General features: G+C 38.4%; 1 protein-coding gene and 1 long non-coding RNA gene across 2 annotated transcripts in view; both read left to right on the forward strand.

The window, feature by feature from the left end:
- LOC145500321 (uncharacterized) overlaps positions 1 to 16,378 on the forward strand; it is a 246,823-nt gene that overhangs the window by 10,303 nt on the left and 220,142 nt on the right. Inside the window, exons 5-9 of the mRNA XM_081479823.1 lie at positions 1,919 to 2,188; positions 3,258 to 3,329; positions 4,458 to 4,937; positions 14,087 to 14,179; positions 15,451 to 15,534. Coding sequence (XP_081335949.1) covers positions 1,919 to 2,188; positions 3,258 to 3,329; positions 4,458 to 4,937; positions 14,087 to 14,179; positions 15,451 to 15,534 — 999 coding nt within the window. The remainder of the gene's footprint in view (positions 1 to 1,918; positions 2,189 to 3,257; positions 3,330 to 4,457; positions 4,938 to 14,086; positions 14,180 to 15,450; positions 15,535 to 16,378) is intronic.
- On the forward strand, positions 8,465 to 9,446 carry LOC145500098 (uncharacterized). The gene is made up of 3 exons (XR_014051022.1): positions 8,465 to 8,515; positions 8,603 to 8,735; positions 9,334 to 9,446. It is a non-coding gene; the product is annotated as an uncharacterized LOC145500098 (long non-coding RNA).

The raw sequence follows: 16,378 nt of genomic DNA on the forward strand, positions 1-16,378 counted from the left end.
AAGTTTTGATGTCAATTTGTTTAAATCTCTCATTTCTAGGAGCAAAATAAAGGACTGTGCTTCCTATTAGGTTTTAGTGTGCACCTGTTCTGCACACCATACAATTCAAGGCATTATTACATGCCACGTGCATGCTGGGATTAAAACTGCACTGACACAATCAACTACTGACTAACAAGTGCATGACTAAAATGGTAAAATTGTGACCAAATCAAGTTAAATGAACCTGTTCTGAAACTAGCTAGGGATCCCAGAATAGCAGAATATTGCCAACCACTTACTGTTGATGGCTTCCAACTGTAAACAGGTACAATGTACATGCAAAACATGCAAAACAAGTGCAAGAGACTCATTTGTTTGACTTACTGTGGAAGTGACAAGTAAAAATGTAAAGGGCAGCAAAAAAGATTATGAAAAAAGATAAATCAAAACAGCATTACATGTTGAACTTTGAAAAACAGGTGGTTACCCCTACATTTTATGTTTTGAAATGGTTAAGTGGCAAGCCTATTTAGCATGTGATAAGTTTCTGGTTGTGAGAAATTAAACTAAGGCTATATAGACTGTATTTTGGCTAAACCAGAGGAGAGCTGTCAGGGACACTAAAAGCACTGTTGTGACAATTTGGTTTATTAAAAACATACCAGAAGTCGTTTTCATGTTAACTACCATTTACCACGTAGTTAAAGATCGTTATAAATGTGTTTGCCTTTCTTTATGTAAAGGCAACTTCTAAGGAAATCTGTGAAGAATTATCTTTTCCTTCTTTTTCAGAAAAATGCTGACGTCAGCATTTTTGTTTGAGATTGGAAAAATGCGTCGTTACCACCAGTTTTCTTTGTGGATTCCAATAGCCCTTGCTAGGATCTTCTTTTTCCACTTGGTCCTAATATGGGCGAGAAAGACCTTTAAAGATGATTTCCAGTCCGTACTGCTCACTCTCAAGAGTTTGTTTATGAGTTTTGTTTTGATTCATGTAAGACGTCACAAAATTGTAACATTTTGCAACTACTCACTTACATGAAGTACATGTAAATTCAAAGTTTCATGTCAACCGCCATTATGGATGCAAAGCGTTATGCTTCGTTCTTTGTGAGATCACTTGATGAAACAACTTCTCAGCTGTAAAATCAAAGAAACTGTTGGAAAAAGAATTGCCTCGAAGATAAGGTACATGTACTGTAAGCAGTTCATAACGAATTACATTGATTTGGAATCCATCGAGTGAGACTCACAAACACTGGGGTGCCGAGACTGAGGAATACCAAATTGGAAATCATCTAAAGTTAATAATTTTGTATCATAATACAAAATATGGAAATCCACCAGTTTTTACTTTCACTTCTTACATCAGGTCTGAAAAAGGAAAAAAAATGGTTTGGGAAAAGGATCAAACAAGTGGAAAGTGTAATTTTGTGTACAAAGATTTATTTTATGAACCTGAAGCTTGTTTGACACATGGTAATGTAAAAAAAAATGTAGATCTTACTTGTAGTGGTCATGCACTTACAGTAGCTATACAAGCCTTAACTTAGCTAGTTTACAGGCATGCCTCTGAAACAAAGGAAACAAATGTTTCAAATAAATGTAACATAGTTAAAAATCCCAATTGGCAGGAGGCAGACCAGTTGGCTTAATTTACAAAGTGTGCCCAAGAATTTGAACTCGGGACTACCGAGAAACAAATTCTGCTAGGGGCAGGGTGGAGGTCTTGAACCCGGGACCTCAGAATTACAACGCCGGCACCATAAACCACTCAGCCACGCTGCTTCCTAAAATGGTATGATGGTATTGATCAGCATTAGGTGCTGTGAATAAATTGCATGTTTCACTAAAAGGATAGATGTTGTTTTTATCACTTGGATTATAATGTAGTAAAATTGCATCATTGGTTAACTGCAAGCTTCTCCTCTTTCAGATACAGGTGCTTTTAAAAAAGGCAAACCTAGTGACCTTGAACTAAATAATTTGGCAGGACAGATTGGTAAAGTGTGGAAAAGACTGGGAATTCCCCTTGGCATTCCTCATGATGTATTGGATGATATAACTGCTAATGCAGAAGATAAACCACTTGAGATGTTACTTCGCTGGCGAAATACAACAACTTCGGCTACACCTTATCATAACCTCTACAATGCCTTGTGTCATAGTAGAGTTGGTCTTGATAACTTGGCCAAAGAATTTTGTCGTAAGGAAACTATGTGATTCATTTTCTTAGAGTACAACATCTTGAACCAGGGCAGTCAGTAATTTGTGAAGTAGGCAGACCCTAATCCCAGCTACTTTTTTCATTTCCCTGCCTACTTCAAAAATAAGTGACAGCCCTGAGTTAAGGAACACTACTTTGTGCCATATATTTAAGTGAAAACTATTGTATTGTGGCAAATGTATCAAGATTAAAAAAGAAAGTCTTGTAGATTGTAAGGAAACCCTTATAGATGATGCAAATCAAGGTGTTTGGTTACTGCTATGAAATCAGCCCCATAGGTACAGATTTAGCTAAGGAGGGGCCCTAAAGGTAACGTTATTTCCTCTAGGAGTTCTAGGAGCACCCTCTGTGAAATTGTGAAAATCTCAACAAGTTCACACAGGATTGCTATGCACTCTACAGCCTTAGAGACAAAATTTAATGTCAGTTTTAGGTACTTTGGGTGGCGCTTATCCAATGCAAAAACATGAAGGAACTTTAGTAACCTACAGCTTGTAGGTTAATCTGTACCTTTTTATTACATGTAGACCGAGTGGCAAGTGATAGAAATTAAACATAAGAGGAAAAAACCTGACATAGAACTTGTGGATGGCCATGTCCTGCATTTTCAAGCCTCAAAATATTATAAATTAAAAGCTTCCATTGAGCTTTAGAAACAAAAAAATTTGGAGACAAAGTTTTGTATATGTTTCACGTTTGTGTGCATGTATTAGGGAACAATATTGCCACAAAAAACAAGAACAGAGAAACTGAAAACTGTTTGGGGATAGAGCTCTCTTGTAAGTTGAACATTTGATCAATAAATAGTCATATTTTGTTGTGTTTGTTTTAATTAAATTAATCAAATAAACTTTCCAAAAAAGAGAACTTCACCAATACAAATTATTTCTCTGATACGATATCTAACGTTTTTCTGAAGCTGTCCATTGTCTAAAGAACCACTACATTGATGTCGTGTTATTTCTATAAAGTGTACAGTGTAGTTCACTGTTGTGTATCATCTTTACCAGCACAGTCAAATTAATTCGACAATGTGTTTCCCTTGCAGACATACCAGCTGGGAAGAGAGAGTTGCCATGTTCAAGTAACCATCCAGATGCTAAACGACCCAGGTTTGCAGGTACTGTTATTAGCGATAATTGTAGTTGTATGGGGTGCTGAAGCCCACTGTCATGCTGTGATGCTGTTCTTCATGGCGGAATTTAAGTTTAGCTTTGTGATGAAAGTCAAGTGGAATTTTCAGTCCTGACTGACACTTTCTGCATATAACTATTGTTATCGTTTGCTCCATTTCAAGAGGGTTTGTTTAAGAAGCCAGGCTGAAATCTCATCTCCTCTTCCCCCTGTCCATCCAGGCTGAAATTCTCCATGTTTTCACTCCTTAGTATCAGTTAAAAACTTATAAGCTCTTTAAACATGAAACTATCCCTTGCACCCTTGAAAGCAAGCTTTGAAATGTTCTTTTTGTAACATTCCATATCGCAAAAGTCAACAGAAAAAAATTAACCAATCAAACAGTTGGTTTAAAAGTTGCTGAGGCTCATTAACCCATTGACTCCTAACCAACCAAACCAGCTTTGAGGGAGAATGGATTTTGTGTCACTCGAGAGTCCATCAACTTTCATATCATGATTGTATACTGGGTAATTTCTTCATTATCTGTTTTTGTTCTACAGTTGTTTATTCGTCTTTAATGTCAAAAGAATTATATTATATTACAGTTTTATATATTTTTTTTAGTTTAGCCTATAAAAAGCACTGGGGTATTTTTGCCACCGGTAAAGCAAAACAAAGCTTGTGGCCTAAGAGTGTCATGGCCCTTGTGTACAAAATGGCGTCCTTAATTGCTGGTTGCTGATGAAATGCATTGTGGGCTATGGCACTCTAAGGCCAAATGGTATATTCTTGTTTGTTTGTTTGTTTGTTGTTTGACTGTTGTTTTTTTTGTTTTTATTATACCAGGTACTTTTGTTTTACGTTAAATTGAAACAATATAATTATATAAAAACAGTATGAGATGAAAATATCTATTTTCAGGTTGAGAAAATCAATTGAGAAAAACAACAAGAATTAAACATAACCATCACCCACTGCAATAAAGAAATACCTCCTCCTCTAACATGCTCTGAATTTTTCCCTGCGAGAAAATCCATTACCCGACAGTTTTACAATGTCTTAACTGTTTTTTCCATCTGCAAAAAAATGGCACTTCCTCTCTGTAATTGACATGGCTATGTTTTGTCAACAGCCAATTCTCTTGAGATAAGAATTGATTGTGAAACTGTTAAAGCAAAAGGACTGAATAGGACTTCAGATTCAACAAACTTGGCACAATGCAAGGAAGGAACTGAAGGAGCAGTGCCGACAGAGGATGACACTCGCTCAGCTGAAAAGTTTTTTCTTAGAATTGGACTGGATTACTATCACAGTGTGAAACCATCTGACAGAAAGGGATTTGACGACTTCCTTAAATATTTAACCAGTATGAGAGGTGTTCTGATCGAAGATGTTAAGTCTGGCAGTCTGGTAATCACAGTCAAGTGTGCATCATTGCAGGTCCTTGAAGAACTCTGGGCTGACTATACATGTGGGCATCTGGATGAAGTGGTGCAAAAATGTCTTGTAACAGAGGATATCCTCACTGATCTTGGCCTTGCCGAGTTGAAGCTGAAGACTACCATAAGAGAAGATGACTACGAGGAATGTAAACAATTCTTCCAAGAATTAGGTTGGTTCAAAAATATATGATTATCAAGTTAATTATCCTAATGTAGAGTTCAAATGGATGTCATCTAGTTGACTTTGATTGAAATGAGCAGTGCCTTGCCATGATGTACATTGTAACAAGCCACACATTGAAATAAACAAAGTTTCAAATACATATCATATACACTTTACCGAGCTAAGTTAAATTATGGCAGGCAAAGGGCTGATAGGGTCCTACCATGAGCAATAAGGCACCTATCTAATTACAATTTTCTAGATAGCGAGACTAAATCACTGTAGTTAAGCAAATGTAACTGAAGGATGGTTCACTTATAGGTGTCAGAGGAGTTGACTCTTATCTCTAGACTCTAAACCTCGTACGCTGTTTCTGCAAGTCCACCCTCACAAGGTCGCATAAATACTCAAAGGTTTTGCGTGTCCCTCTAAAATGTTCTTTCCAATGAAAATTCAGCACTAGATTTATGTGCAAACTGCGAAACTAGGTTTGTGGATGTGGCCCAAACCAAGCTCTTCTTCTTCCTGGCGCGTTTTGTTGATTCATTTGACTCAAAAACATCAGCATAATTCCTCATTGGTTTCTTCGTCTTATTCGAAAGTCCTCATCCACAACGAGAAAGTGATAAGCTTGGTGAAATGGCACTGCCTGCTGTCGTTGCTGAAAGAAAATTAAAAGCCAAACGAGAAGAGGAATTTTGATATTGCGAGGTTGCATGATGTAGGATTGGTGCACCCACTCACGTGGTTGAATATATTGTGCAACAAAAGTTATTGTTTTGTGATACCTGAAGAGAGTAGAAACCCAGGTGTGAGGAACGCTTTCTCTTGATAGTCTTAAGAAATTCATCATAACTACCTGAGACCTGAGAACCTTGAATGACCAGTTTTGATAATTAGAGTTGTCGTTTATATTTGGTAAAATTTCTCCAACTAGAGGTGGTGGCAGAGGTCAAGTGGTTAAGGGGCTGGATTTGTAATCCACAGTTCCCGGGTTGAAATCCCTCTCTCTGCCACGAGATAGATTTGTGTTGGGTGGTCCCAAATTTAATTTCTCCACATCTTGTAAATAGTCAACTGGTAAGCGTCCAACCAGCTGGGATTTTTGACAAGTTTTCAACTATAATTGTAGACCCGACTCGCATACTCGAGAGATCAGCGGAAATCAAGCCTGAAAACAGAAATTAAATGAGAGCGTTTCTTTTATTATTATTTCCTCGAGTGCACCCTAAAGATACTTTGACAGCTAAAAATGGTGACGTTTCGTCATCAACATACTAAGTGAGACCAGAATCCTTGATTTGTACCCAGGAGGACGAGCATCCCCGACCTTTTCATGTAGGAATCTTCCTGGGTTTCGAACATGAGCCGTGTCAGGTCGTTTTACAGTCGCTTGCAGCGTGTCAAGTTAGTTATTTTCGGGAGGTAGAAGGTATAACGACTTTTTCATTGTAAAGAAAGTACTTTTGGTTCTTCCTCAGCAATTCGATTCAGGGAAAACCTTCGTGGTTTTTCCTTCACAAACCTACGCGATATTGTGATTTCGAAAGCAATCGATATAAACGAATGATTGAAGTCTACAGACGATTTTTTTAACACAAGAAACTGAAAGACAAACGCTACCTTTCGGTAAATGATTTGTTGACAGAAAGAGAAAAAACAATGAAGAAGAAAGGAAAAATAATGTTACGAGTATCGTTGAAGAGCAGGGTTGATTCCAGACAGAACTCAGGATCTCTGGTTACAGCAACAAACTAATTTATTTCCATCAGGTAACTTCGCAAATTTACAACACTAAGCTTCTTCAAATTTGAATCAATCTCTCTTACAGCAGAACCTCTCGCTCTAATATACATGAGGCTTAAAGTTCTAGAAACTTCTATTTGGAACTAAATTAAGTAGTTTGACACAGTTTCTAATCTGAGTGATTACATAAGGATTAGAACGTTCTGGAATGTTCTTAAACAAATTGGTCACGGCTGAATGACTTCCGGTTCTAGATTGTTCTAGAAATTGACTTAGACAATTTTTCGTAACAAATAATCAGTAGTCACCACCAGGATTCCACCTCCCAATGTCTCGCATGGTGAACCGGCGCTTATCACATTGAGCTACTTGTGCACAAGCTACCGGAAGGTGAAAGTGTTAATTATTTATGTACGTACCGCAGGCTCAAGTGTTTCGTTCAGTCTATACCTCACTTTTGACCAAACAAAATGATCTTGCCGTTTTTGACTACAACACAAGGAAGACATGTACAGATACATGTAACGTAAAACGTGTAGGCAGGCCTGACTAACAAACAGTTTTTTGACCTTTAACTTTTTCGTTTTTGTAAATATCACAACAAACCCCTGAATGGAATAAGTCCTTATGGGCTTGTTCGAAAGCTAGATTGCCCTCACTTCACAATTAGTTCCTTAATGAGGTTTCATAATTTATTTTCGAAGTTCAGTGGCTCACAGCCACTTTGATTCTATAATTATGTCATGTAATGTGACCGAGGACAGCAGTTATTTTTGAGGTAGTGCCACTTCTCCCTTTTAGTGCAAAGCTGAAACATTACTGTGGCTGCGTATTGTTAAGAATTACCCATAGGTTGGTTCAACAAATGTCATCTGCTGTTTTCAAACTACGCTAGTGTGTTTGTCATGCTTCTCCTTAGCGGCATTTTTATTTCGAGTCTTAAATGCATTCGAGTTAGTTGGTTTAATACTCTTCAAACTGTAAATTTGTGACAAAAAGACCGAAAGAAACCAGGAAAGTGCTCAAATATTGCCGCAGACTCCGTCGCATCTAATGAAAGCGCAAATTAATTTAATCAGTCTTTCAGAAGACTCGTTCACCGAAGCAGGATATAATATTGGCCGAGAAGCGCTGTTTACTTTCAATACTTCTCGTTGAAATGCTTCTCAGTTGTATCAATCGATATCACTGTGTATTAATTTTGGATTGTTTTATTGTTAACAACGAAGGTGGCAACAGAAAAAGAAAGTGGTATTCCGTTACCATCTGATAATTAAATTAGTTCTTGTTTATCGGTAAAAAAGGAAATTTGCATTTTGAGTAAAACAAAATCGTTTCTCTTCAATTTCTTCATCAGCTTTATAACCTTCTTTCATTTATCTCCAGCGGTGAAAAAAAAAAACACAAGCACATCTTCCGTGTATTTTGGAGAGAACAAGAGTTTCATTTTACATACCGTCGTGGGGAAAACAAAAGTAACAAGTTACAAAGTTGGCGTGAAAAGCTTAATTGCCACGTTTGCTGCTTCAACATGTCATTGAATTTAAAATGAACGAAAATCAACGTAAAAAACCCGAGTAAAACTTTAAGGCTGTCGTGAAAAACAGTAATTGTAAGTAATTTTTGGACCTTGAATGAAAATTCAACCATGAAACATACATACTGCTAAGATTATGTCTTATCAAGGTTTGTGTCGGTTAATATTCTGTAAGGGGAAACGCCCTAGCAGACTACCAAGGTAAATACAAACCGGAAGTGAACCGAGCAGGGGTGAGTACCCGTGTGACTATGTGCCAGAGCTATCAATTGTACTCTTCACTATGTGAGATTATCTCACTGGTTGGTGCTATATGAATGTCCAGTCATGGTGACTATTAGGCTGGATCACTGTTACAATTCACTTCCTCCAAAGGAGTTACCTCTTAGACTGCCCTTACATTAATTTTTTTTCTTTCTTTCTTGCTGGATGCATCAGCAGAAAAGCAGAGTTCATCGCAGCAATCAAAGGGAGTGGTACCAAGTACAAGCAGCCAAGATCCCAAACGCTTCAAAGTGGAAGGTATTTGGAAGTTTGGTTGAATCTAATCGTACCTTTGTGGTATGCTTTGGTGGCATATCAAGCTTGTTTGATCTCACCATGGGTATTTTGGCTCGAGTACATGTCACCAAATATGGATCATGGCTCAACCAAACTTAACCTGATCTGTTGCTGAAGCGTTCTGAAAAGATACGATATGGAACAATTACTCCACGCGCACTTTTTGGATATGAGTTGGCCATAATCCTCTCATAGCCAACGAGCGCGAGCGGAATAATTGCTTTGCTTAAAACGCCCCCAAAATATAGAAAACTAAGATAAGATTGAAAAAAAGAAACGCCTTAAAAGATTACCGTCGCAGACCTGTACCATATTTGTAGAGTACGGTATAATGGCTCATGTAGCATGATTGCTAAGCCAGTGAAAACTCTTGAATTGCATTAGCCAGTGATCCAGTTTTTAATGATATAGGATATTAAGATCAGGTTCCCAGTCCTGATTTAGAAATATGAACCCAACTCGTCTTATTGAAAATGTATGTGCAATCACTTCTTTCAAAGGATTAACCTCTATGAATGCCCTAACATTAAATTTCTTTCTTTCTTGCTGGATGCATCAGAAGAAAAGCAGAGTTCATCGCAGCAATTAATGGGAGCGGTACTAAGTACAAGCAGCCAAGATCCCAAACGCTTCAAAGTGGAAGGTATTTAGCAATTCTGATCAGTTCTTTAAATTGAAATAGAGACTTTATAATCACGTTATGCATACACTACAGTATTACAAAACTGCATTAAAAATGTGGTTTATCATGCTCTTTTTAGTGCAGAGTACACTATTTGGGAGCTGCCATCCACTAAGGTGCTGTGGAAGTAAGATGCTAATGCAATAAGGCGTAAACTTTGATGTTTGTTTAATTAATTAATTTCAATTAATAATTAATTAGTCTAGAGGCAAGGAAGTGGTAGGGGTGGGGGTGGGAAAGGTACCTGTGTACTCTACGTAAAACAAGTTCCACCTAGTTGAGTGTGAACATCGCAAAGCTACGTATTTGTTTCAGGTAACCCCTTGCTCTCCTTGTGGTACTATGTTTCCACTCGGTTTTCAACTTGGAAAATATGTTATTTTCCAAGTTGTAGTGGTGGAACGATTTCACTCCATCACTCCTTCACTTCCCATTAGACATTTGGAACCCGTGGGGGAACTCCCATATGAAAAGGCAAGGGATACTCGTCGGAAAATTTCAATTTAACTCCTAAGGGAGACTAATGTGGACGTTGCTTGAGATTCATTAGACCCCTAAGAGATACCACTTAAAACGGAATAGGTTCGATCACTAGCCACTGTTCAAGAAAGGATCCCGCGTGTACTTGTAGATCCAACTCGCGTACTCGAGAGATCAGCGGAAATCAAACCTGAAAACAGAAATTAAATGAGAGCGTTTCTTTTATTATTGTTTCCTGGAGTGCACCCTAAAAGATACTGTGATAGCTAAAAATGGTGACGTTTCGTCATCAACATACTAAGTGAGACCAGAATCGTTGATTTGTACTGGAGACGACGAGCATCCCCGACCTTTTCGTGTAGGAGTCTTCCCGGGTTTCGAACATGAGCCGTCTAGGGCCGTTTTACAGTCGCTTGCAGCGTGTCAAGTTAGTTATTTTCGAGAGGTACAAGGTATAGCGATTTTTTTATTGTAAAGAAAATACTTATGGTTCTTCCTTAGTGATTCGATTCAGGGAAACTCTTGGTGGTTTTTCCTGCACAAACCTACGTGATATTGTGATTTCGAAAGCAATCGACATAAACGAATGATTGAAGTCTCCAGACGATTTTTTTTTAACACAAGAAACGGAAAGACAAACGCTACCTTTCAGTAAATGATTTGTTGACAGAAAGAGAAAAAACAATGAAGAAGAAAGGAAAAATAATCAGTAGTCACCACCAGGATTTCAACTCCCAATATCTCACATGGCGAGCCAGTGCTCATCACATTGAGCTACTTGTACACAAGCTACTGGAAGGTGAAAGTGTTAACTATTTATGTACGTACCGCAGGCTCAAGTGTTTCGTTCAGTCTATACCTCACTTTTGACCAAACAAAATGATCTTGCCGTTTTTGACTACAACACAAGGAAGACATGTACAGATACATGTAACGTAAAACGTGTAGGCAGGCCTGACTAACAAACAGTTTTTTGACCTTTAACTTTTTCGTTTTTGTAAATATCACAACAAACCCCTGAATGGAAAAAGTCCTTATGGGCTTGTTCGAAAGCTAGACTGCCCTCACTTCACAATTAGTTCCTTAATGAGGTTTCATAATTTATTTTCCAAGTTCAGCGGCTCACAGCCACTTTGATTCTATATGTCATGTAATGTGACCGAGGACAGCAGTTATTTTTGAGGTAGTGCCACTTCTCCCTTTTAGTGCAAAACTGAAACGTTACTGTGGCTGCGTATTGTTAAAGTGCACCTAACCCCCAAATTTTTTTTCCGCTAAAACGAATCTACATATTATTTGAAATACTTCTGCGAAAAAAGTTTTGGATTCGGTTAAATCTTCGATTCTCTGTGCCCCGACGAAATCTCGAAAATAGCCCCAAAACACCGCCGTTTTGTTTCACAACCGAGTTTGAGGAGAATGGGTCCAGCGGCTGTTGTGACGTCTACCTAGGAAGGTCGAATATCTCACGTCCTCTCATTTCCTTCAGGATGGTGCAATACACATTCGAAAAGTGCGCAGAAATGCCTTCCAGAAGTGCTATCGGCTGTTGCAGCAATATCCCAGATCTAAAACAAGATATACTGTACAATTTACTGGCGATGATCGGTCAATGTTACAATAAAGACATAAACGATGGTTGATTTTGTCGAACCGAAACAAGCGAACTCGGAGTCTGTGAGAACCATTGAAGAACTCTCACTGGAATTTGTTCCGCAGACTTTCAAACGCCATTTTCAATATTTTCTGCTGAAAGCCAACCAGCAATTTGTCAAAATACTATCGACGACCTATATCTTCCAGTCCCGCAGTATTTATAACATAGCCGGCAAAGTTGTGTGATCAATCAAGAAGCGTTACGACCAAGTATACTGACATGTAAATAGGTCGCAACTGTTCACCGCCAACCAACACTTATTTCTCTTTCGATTAAGATAAAAGTCGAAGATTAATCCTTTAGAATTACATGATAACAAAACTGTTACACTCACAAAGTTTTTTCGAAGGTTTGGAAATCAGTAGTGCGACAAACACTCTATACATTAGTGTCGAAAAATTAATGACCACATAACATTATCTGCGGACCGCTTAGGGAACACATCCTTTTCGCTTATCCGATGAATTTCACTGCAAACTTTGAAAAAAATTTACACTGGTTATTTAGAGCCAGTACGACTTACAACGTGTGGCAATGTGAAATCGGTAATTGCATGAAATGTTTCCTGTCGCCTTGCTTCCTGTTGCTTCAAAAATACAGGTCCAAACAATTCTATGATTTTCAATCGATCGAAGCCAGTGTTTTGGAGGTCATGAAGTCTCGAAAACTGCAACCCTTATGTCGCTCTTATAGACATGAAGCATTCCAGAGAGTAAAACACAAACTGGATTTAATAGCACAGCCATACCTTGACAAAATACATTCTCGCTTAGGACAAATGTAAACGGGTTATAAACACGCGTGGGAGTCTTGTGTTCAGGTGACGAAATTACCATCCAAAGCAGTCCTTGAGTTTTCTTTCCTGCTTTTCATTTGCCTGCTCCTCCACTTCGTATCTCGCTTTCCATTCCTAATATACAAGCAACTCGTCCGCAAAGAAGTCTTCCCCGTCGTCACTTGAAATATTGCAAATTGTTCTCAAAGCTCTAAGCAGTGAGTTCACAGTTGTCGAATGCGCTCGATCGAAGTTTATTTCGGTGTCATCCGAATCGAAACCTAACTCTGACTCCAGTGATGAAAAAAAAAAAATGATTTTGAAACAAAACTTGGACGTTTTAGTCCCAAAATATCCTGGAACGATTAGTTTTGTTTTCCATTTTCTCGAGCAAATACAGAGAGCTGACTGAGGCGCCATTGTGTTTGGTGCCTGGGTAGACGTCATCAACAACCGCCGCCCCAGACTCCCTGAAACGCAGTCGTGTAACACTTCAGGCGCGACTTTGAAAGGGCATAGAAAATCGAGGATTCAACCAAATTCCAATTTTTTTCGCCCAAATGCTTCAAATAACAAGTGGATTCATGTTAGCGAAAAAAAATTTGGGGGGTTAGGTGCACTTTAAGAATTACCCATAGGTCGGTTCAACAAATATCATCTGCTGTTTTCAAACTACGTTAGTGTCTTTGTCATGCTTCTCCTTAGCGGCATTTTTATTTCAGGTCTTAATTGCATTCGAGTTGGTTGGTTTAATATTCTTCAAACTGTAAATTTGTGACAAAAAGACCAAAAGAAACCAGGAAAGTGCTCAAATATTGCTGCAGACTCCATCGCACCTAATGAAAGCGCAAATTAATTTAATACGTCTCAATATAATATTGGCCGAGAAGCACTGTTTACCTTCAATACTTCTTGTTGAAACGCTTCTCAGTTGTATCAATCGATATCAATGTGTATTAATTTTGGATTGTTTTATTGTTAACAACAAAGGTGGCAACAGAAAAAGAAAGTGGTATTCCGTTACCATCAGATAATTAAATTAGTTCTTGTGTATTGGTAAAAAGAAAATTTGCATTTTGAGTAAAACAAAATCGTTTCTCTTCCATCTCTTCATCAGCTTTATAACCTTCTTTCATTTATCTCCAGTGGCGCAAAAAAACACAAGCACATCTTCCGTGTATTTTCGAGAAAACAAGAGTTTCATTTTATATACCGTCGTGAGGAAAACAAAAGTATCAAGTTACAAAGTTGGCGTGAAAAGCTTAATTGCCACGTTTGCTGCTTCATCATATCATTGAATTTAAAATGAACGAAAATCAACGTAAAACATCAGAGTAAAATTTAAGGCTGTCGTAAAAAACAGTAATTGTAAGTTATTTTTGGACTTTGAATGAAAACGCAACCATGAAACATACATACTGCTAAGATTATGTCTTATCAAGGTTTGTGTCGGTTAATATTCTGTAAGGGGAAATGCCCTAGCAGACTACCGAGGTAAATACAAACCGGAAGTGAACCGAGCAGGGGTGAGTACCCGTGTGACTATGTGCCAGAGCTATCAATTGCACTGTGCACTATCTGAGATTATCTCACTGGTTGGTGCTATATGAATGTCCAGTCATGGTGACTATTAGGCTGGATCACTGTTACTATTCACTTCCTCCAAAGGATTTACCTCTAAGACTGCCCTAACATTAAATATCTTTCTTTCTTGCCAGATGCATCAGCAGAAAAGCAGAGTTCATCACAGCAATCAAAGAGAGTGGTACCAAGTACAAGCAGCCAAAATCCCAAATGCTTCAAAGTGGAAGGTATTTAGCAATTCTGATCAGTTCTTTAAATTGAAATAGAAACTTTATAATCATGTTATGCCTACACTACAGTATTACAAAACTGCACTAAAAATGTGGTTTACCATGCTATTTTTAGTGCAGAGTACACTATTGGGATGATTTTGGGAGCTGCCATTTGCTAAGGTCCTATGAAAGTAATACGCTAAGGCAATAAGGCAGTCAGTAATTTGTGAAGTAAGCAGACCCCAACCCAGCTATTTTTTTTCATTTCCCCATCTACTTGAAAAATAAGTGACAGCCCTGGATTAAGGAACATTGCATTCTTTAAATCATATATTTAAGTAAAAACTATTGTATTGTGGCAAAAATGGAAAAAAAATGTCATTGTGAGAACACCCTAAATGATGTAAATCAAGGTGTTTTGGTTACTGGTATGAAATCATCCCCATAGGTATAGATTTAGCTAAAACAAGAACAGAGAAACTAAAAACTGTTTGGGGGTAGAGCTCTATTGTAAGTTGAATATTTGATTTAAAAAAATCATATTCTATTGTGTTTGTTTTAATTAAATTAGTTAAACTTTCCAAAAAAACAGAGCTTCACTAACAAGAGTTATTTCCCTGATACAATATCTACTGTTTTTTGTAGCTATCCATAATTAAAGAACCACTACAGTGATGTCGTGTTATTTCTATAAAGTTTAGTTTACTGTTGTGTTTCATTTTTCACATTTTCCGTGTATTTTGGAGAAAACAAGAGTTTTATTATACATACCGTCGTGGGGAAAACAAAAGTAACAAGTTACAAAGTTGGCGTGAAAAGCTTAATTGGCACGTTTGCTGCTTCAACGTATCGTTGAATTTAAAATGAACGAAAATCAACGTAAAACACCAGAGTAAAACTTTAAGGCTCTCGTGAAAAACAGTAATTGTAAGTAATTTTTGGACCTTGAATGAAAATTCAACCATGAAACATACATACTGCTAAGATTATGTCTTATCAACGTTTGTGTCGGTTAATATTCTGTAAGGGGAAACGCCCTAGCAGACTACCGAGGTAAATACAAACCGGAAGTGAACCGAGCAGGGGTAAGTACCCCTGTGACTGGGTGCCAGAGCTATCAATTGCGCTCTTCACTATGTGAGATTATCTCACTGGTTGGTGCTATATGAATGTCCAGTCATGGTGACTATTAGGCTGGATCACTGTTACTATTCACTTCCTCCAAAAGATTTACCTCTAAGACTGCCCTAACATTAAATATCTTTCTTTCTTGCTAGTTGCATCAGCAGAAAAGCAGAGTTCATCACAGCAATCAAAGGGAGTGGTACCAAGTACAAGCAGCCAAGATCCCAAACGCTTCAAAGTGGAAGGTATTTAGTAATTCTGATCAGTTCTTTAAATTGAAATAGAAACTTTATAATCATGTTATGCATGCACTACAGTATTAAAAAACTGCACTAAAAATGTGGTTTACAATGCTATTTTTAGTGCAGAGTACACTATTGGGATGATTTTGGGAGCTGCCATCCGCTAAGGTGCTATGAAAGTAATATGCTAAGGTGCTATGACAGTAATACGCTAAGGCAATAAGGCGTAAACTTTAATGTTTTTTTAATTAATTAATTTCAATTAATTAATTAGGCTAGAGGCAAGGAGGTGGTGGGGGTGGGGGTCAGAAAGGTACCTGTGTACTCTCTACGTAAAACAAGTTCCACCTAGTTGAGTGTGAACACCGCAAAGCTACGTATTTGCTTCAGGTAACCCCTTGCTCCCCTTGTGGTACTATTCTTGTAACACGTAAGTAGCACATTGGGTGCCTAGGAACCTGGGGGCTGGAGCTGCCGACCGCAAACCCAGGTAGGAAGAGCACTCTAAAAGCCTGCCCTACCCGCAACCCAGCCATGAGCCCCACCCGGCCTGCCGAAAGGGCCTCTGGACTGACCCAGACCGGAGAGATAGGGGCTCGTGGCTCATAAGCCACAGCCCCCAAGGGGCCAGACCTGAGGCACCCAACCCAAGTAAAAGAAAGCCCGCAAACGCCATACCTGCTACGCAAATAGACTGGAAACCTCGCTGAGAGAGCCAGGTGATGTGCGGATATAGCGTTGATAAGCGTCACTAGACCAGCGATCTAAAGTCTTAATTAGTTGATCTGGCAGTCCCCGGGAAGCCGCTGTAGTGGTAGCACCAATCCGGAAGCTATGGCCAGAATAA

Source organism: Orbicella franksi, chromosome 10, assembly GCF_964199315.1.
Source record: "Orbicella franksi chromosome 10, jaOrbFran1.1, whole genome shotgun sequence".
NCBI classification, from domain to species: domain Eukaryota; kingdom Metazoa; phylum Cnidaria; class Anthozoa; order Scleractinia; family Merulinidae; genus Orbicella; species Orbicella franksi.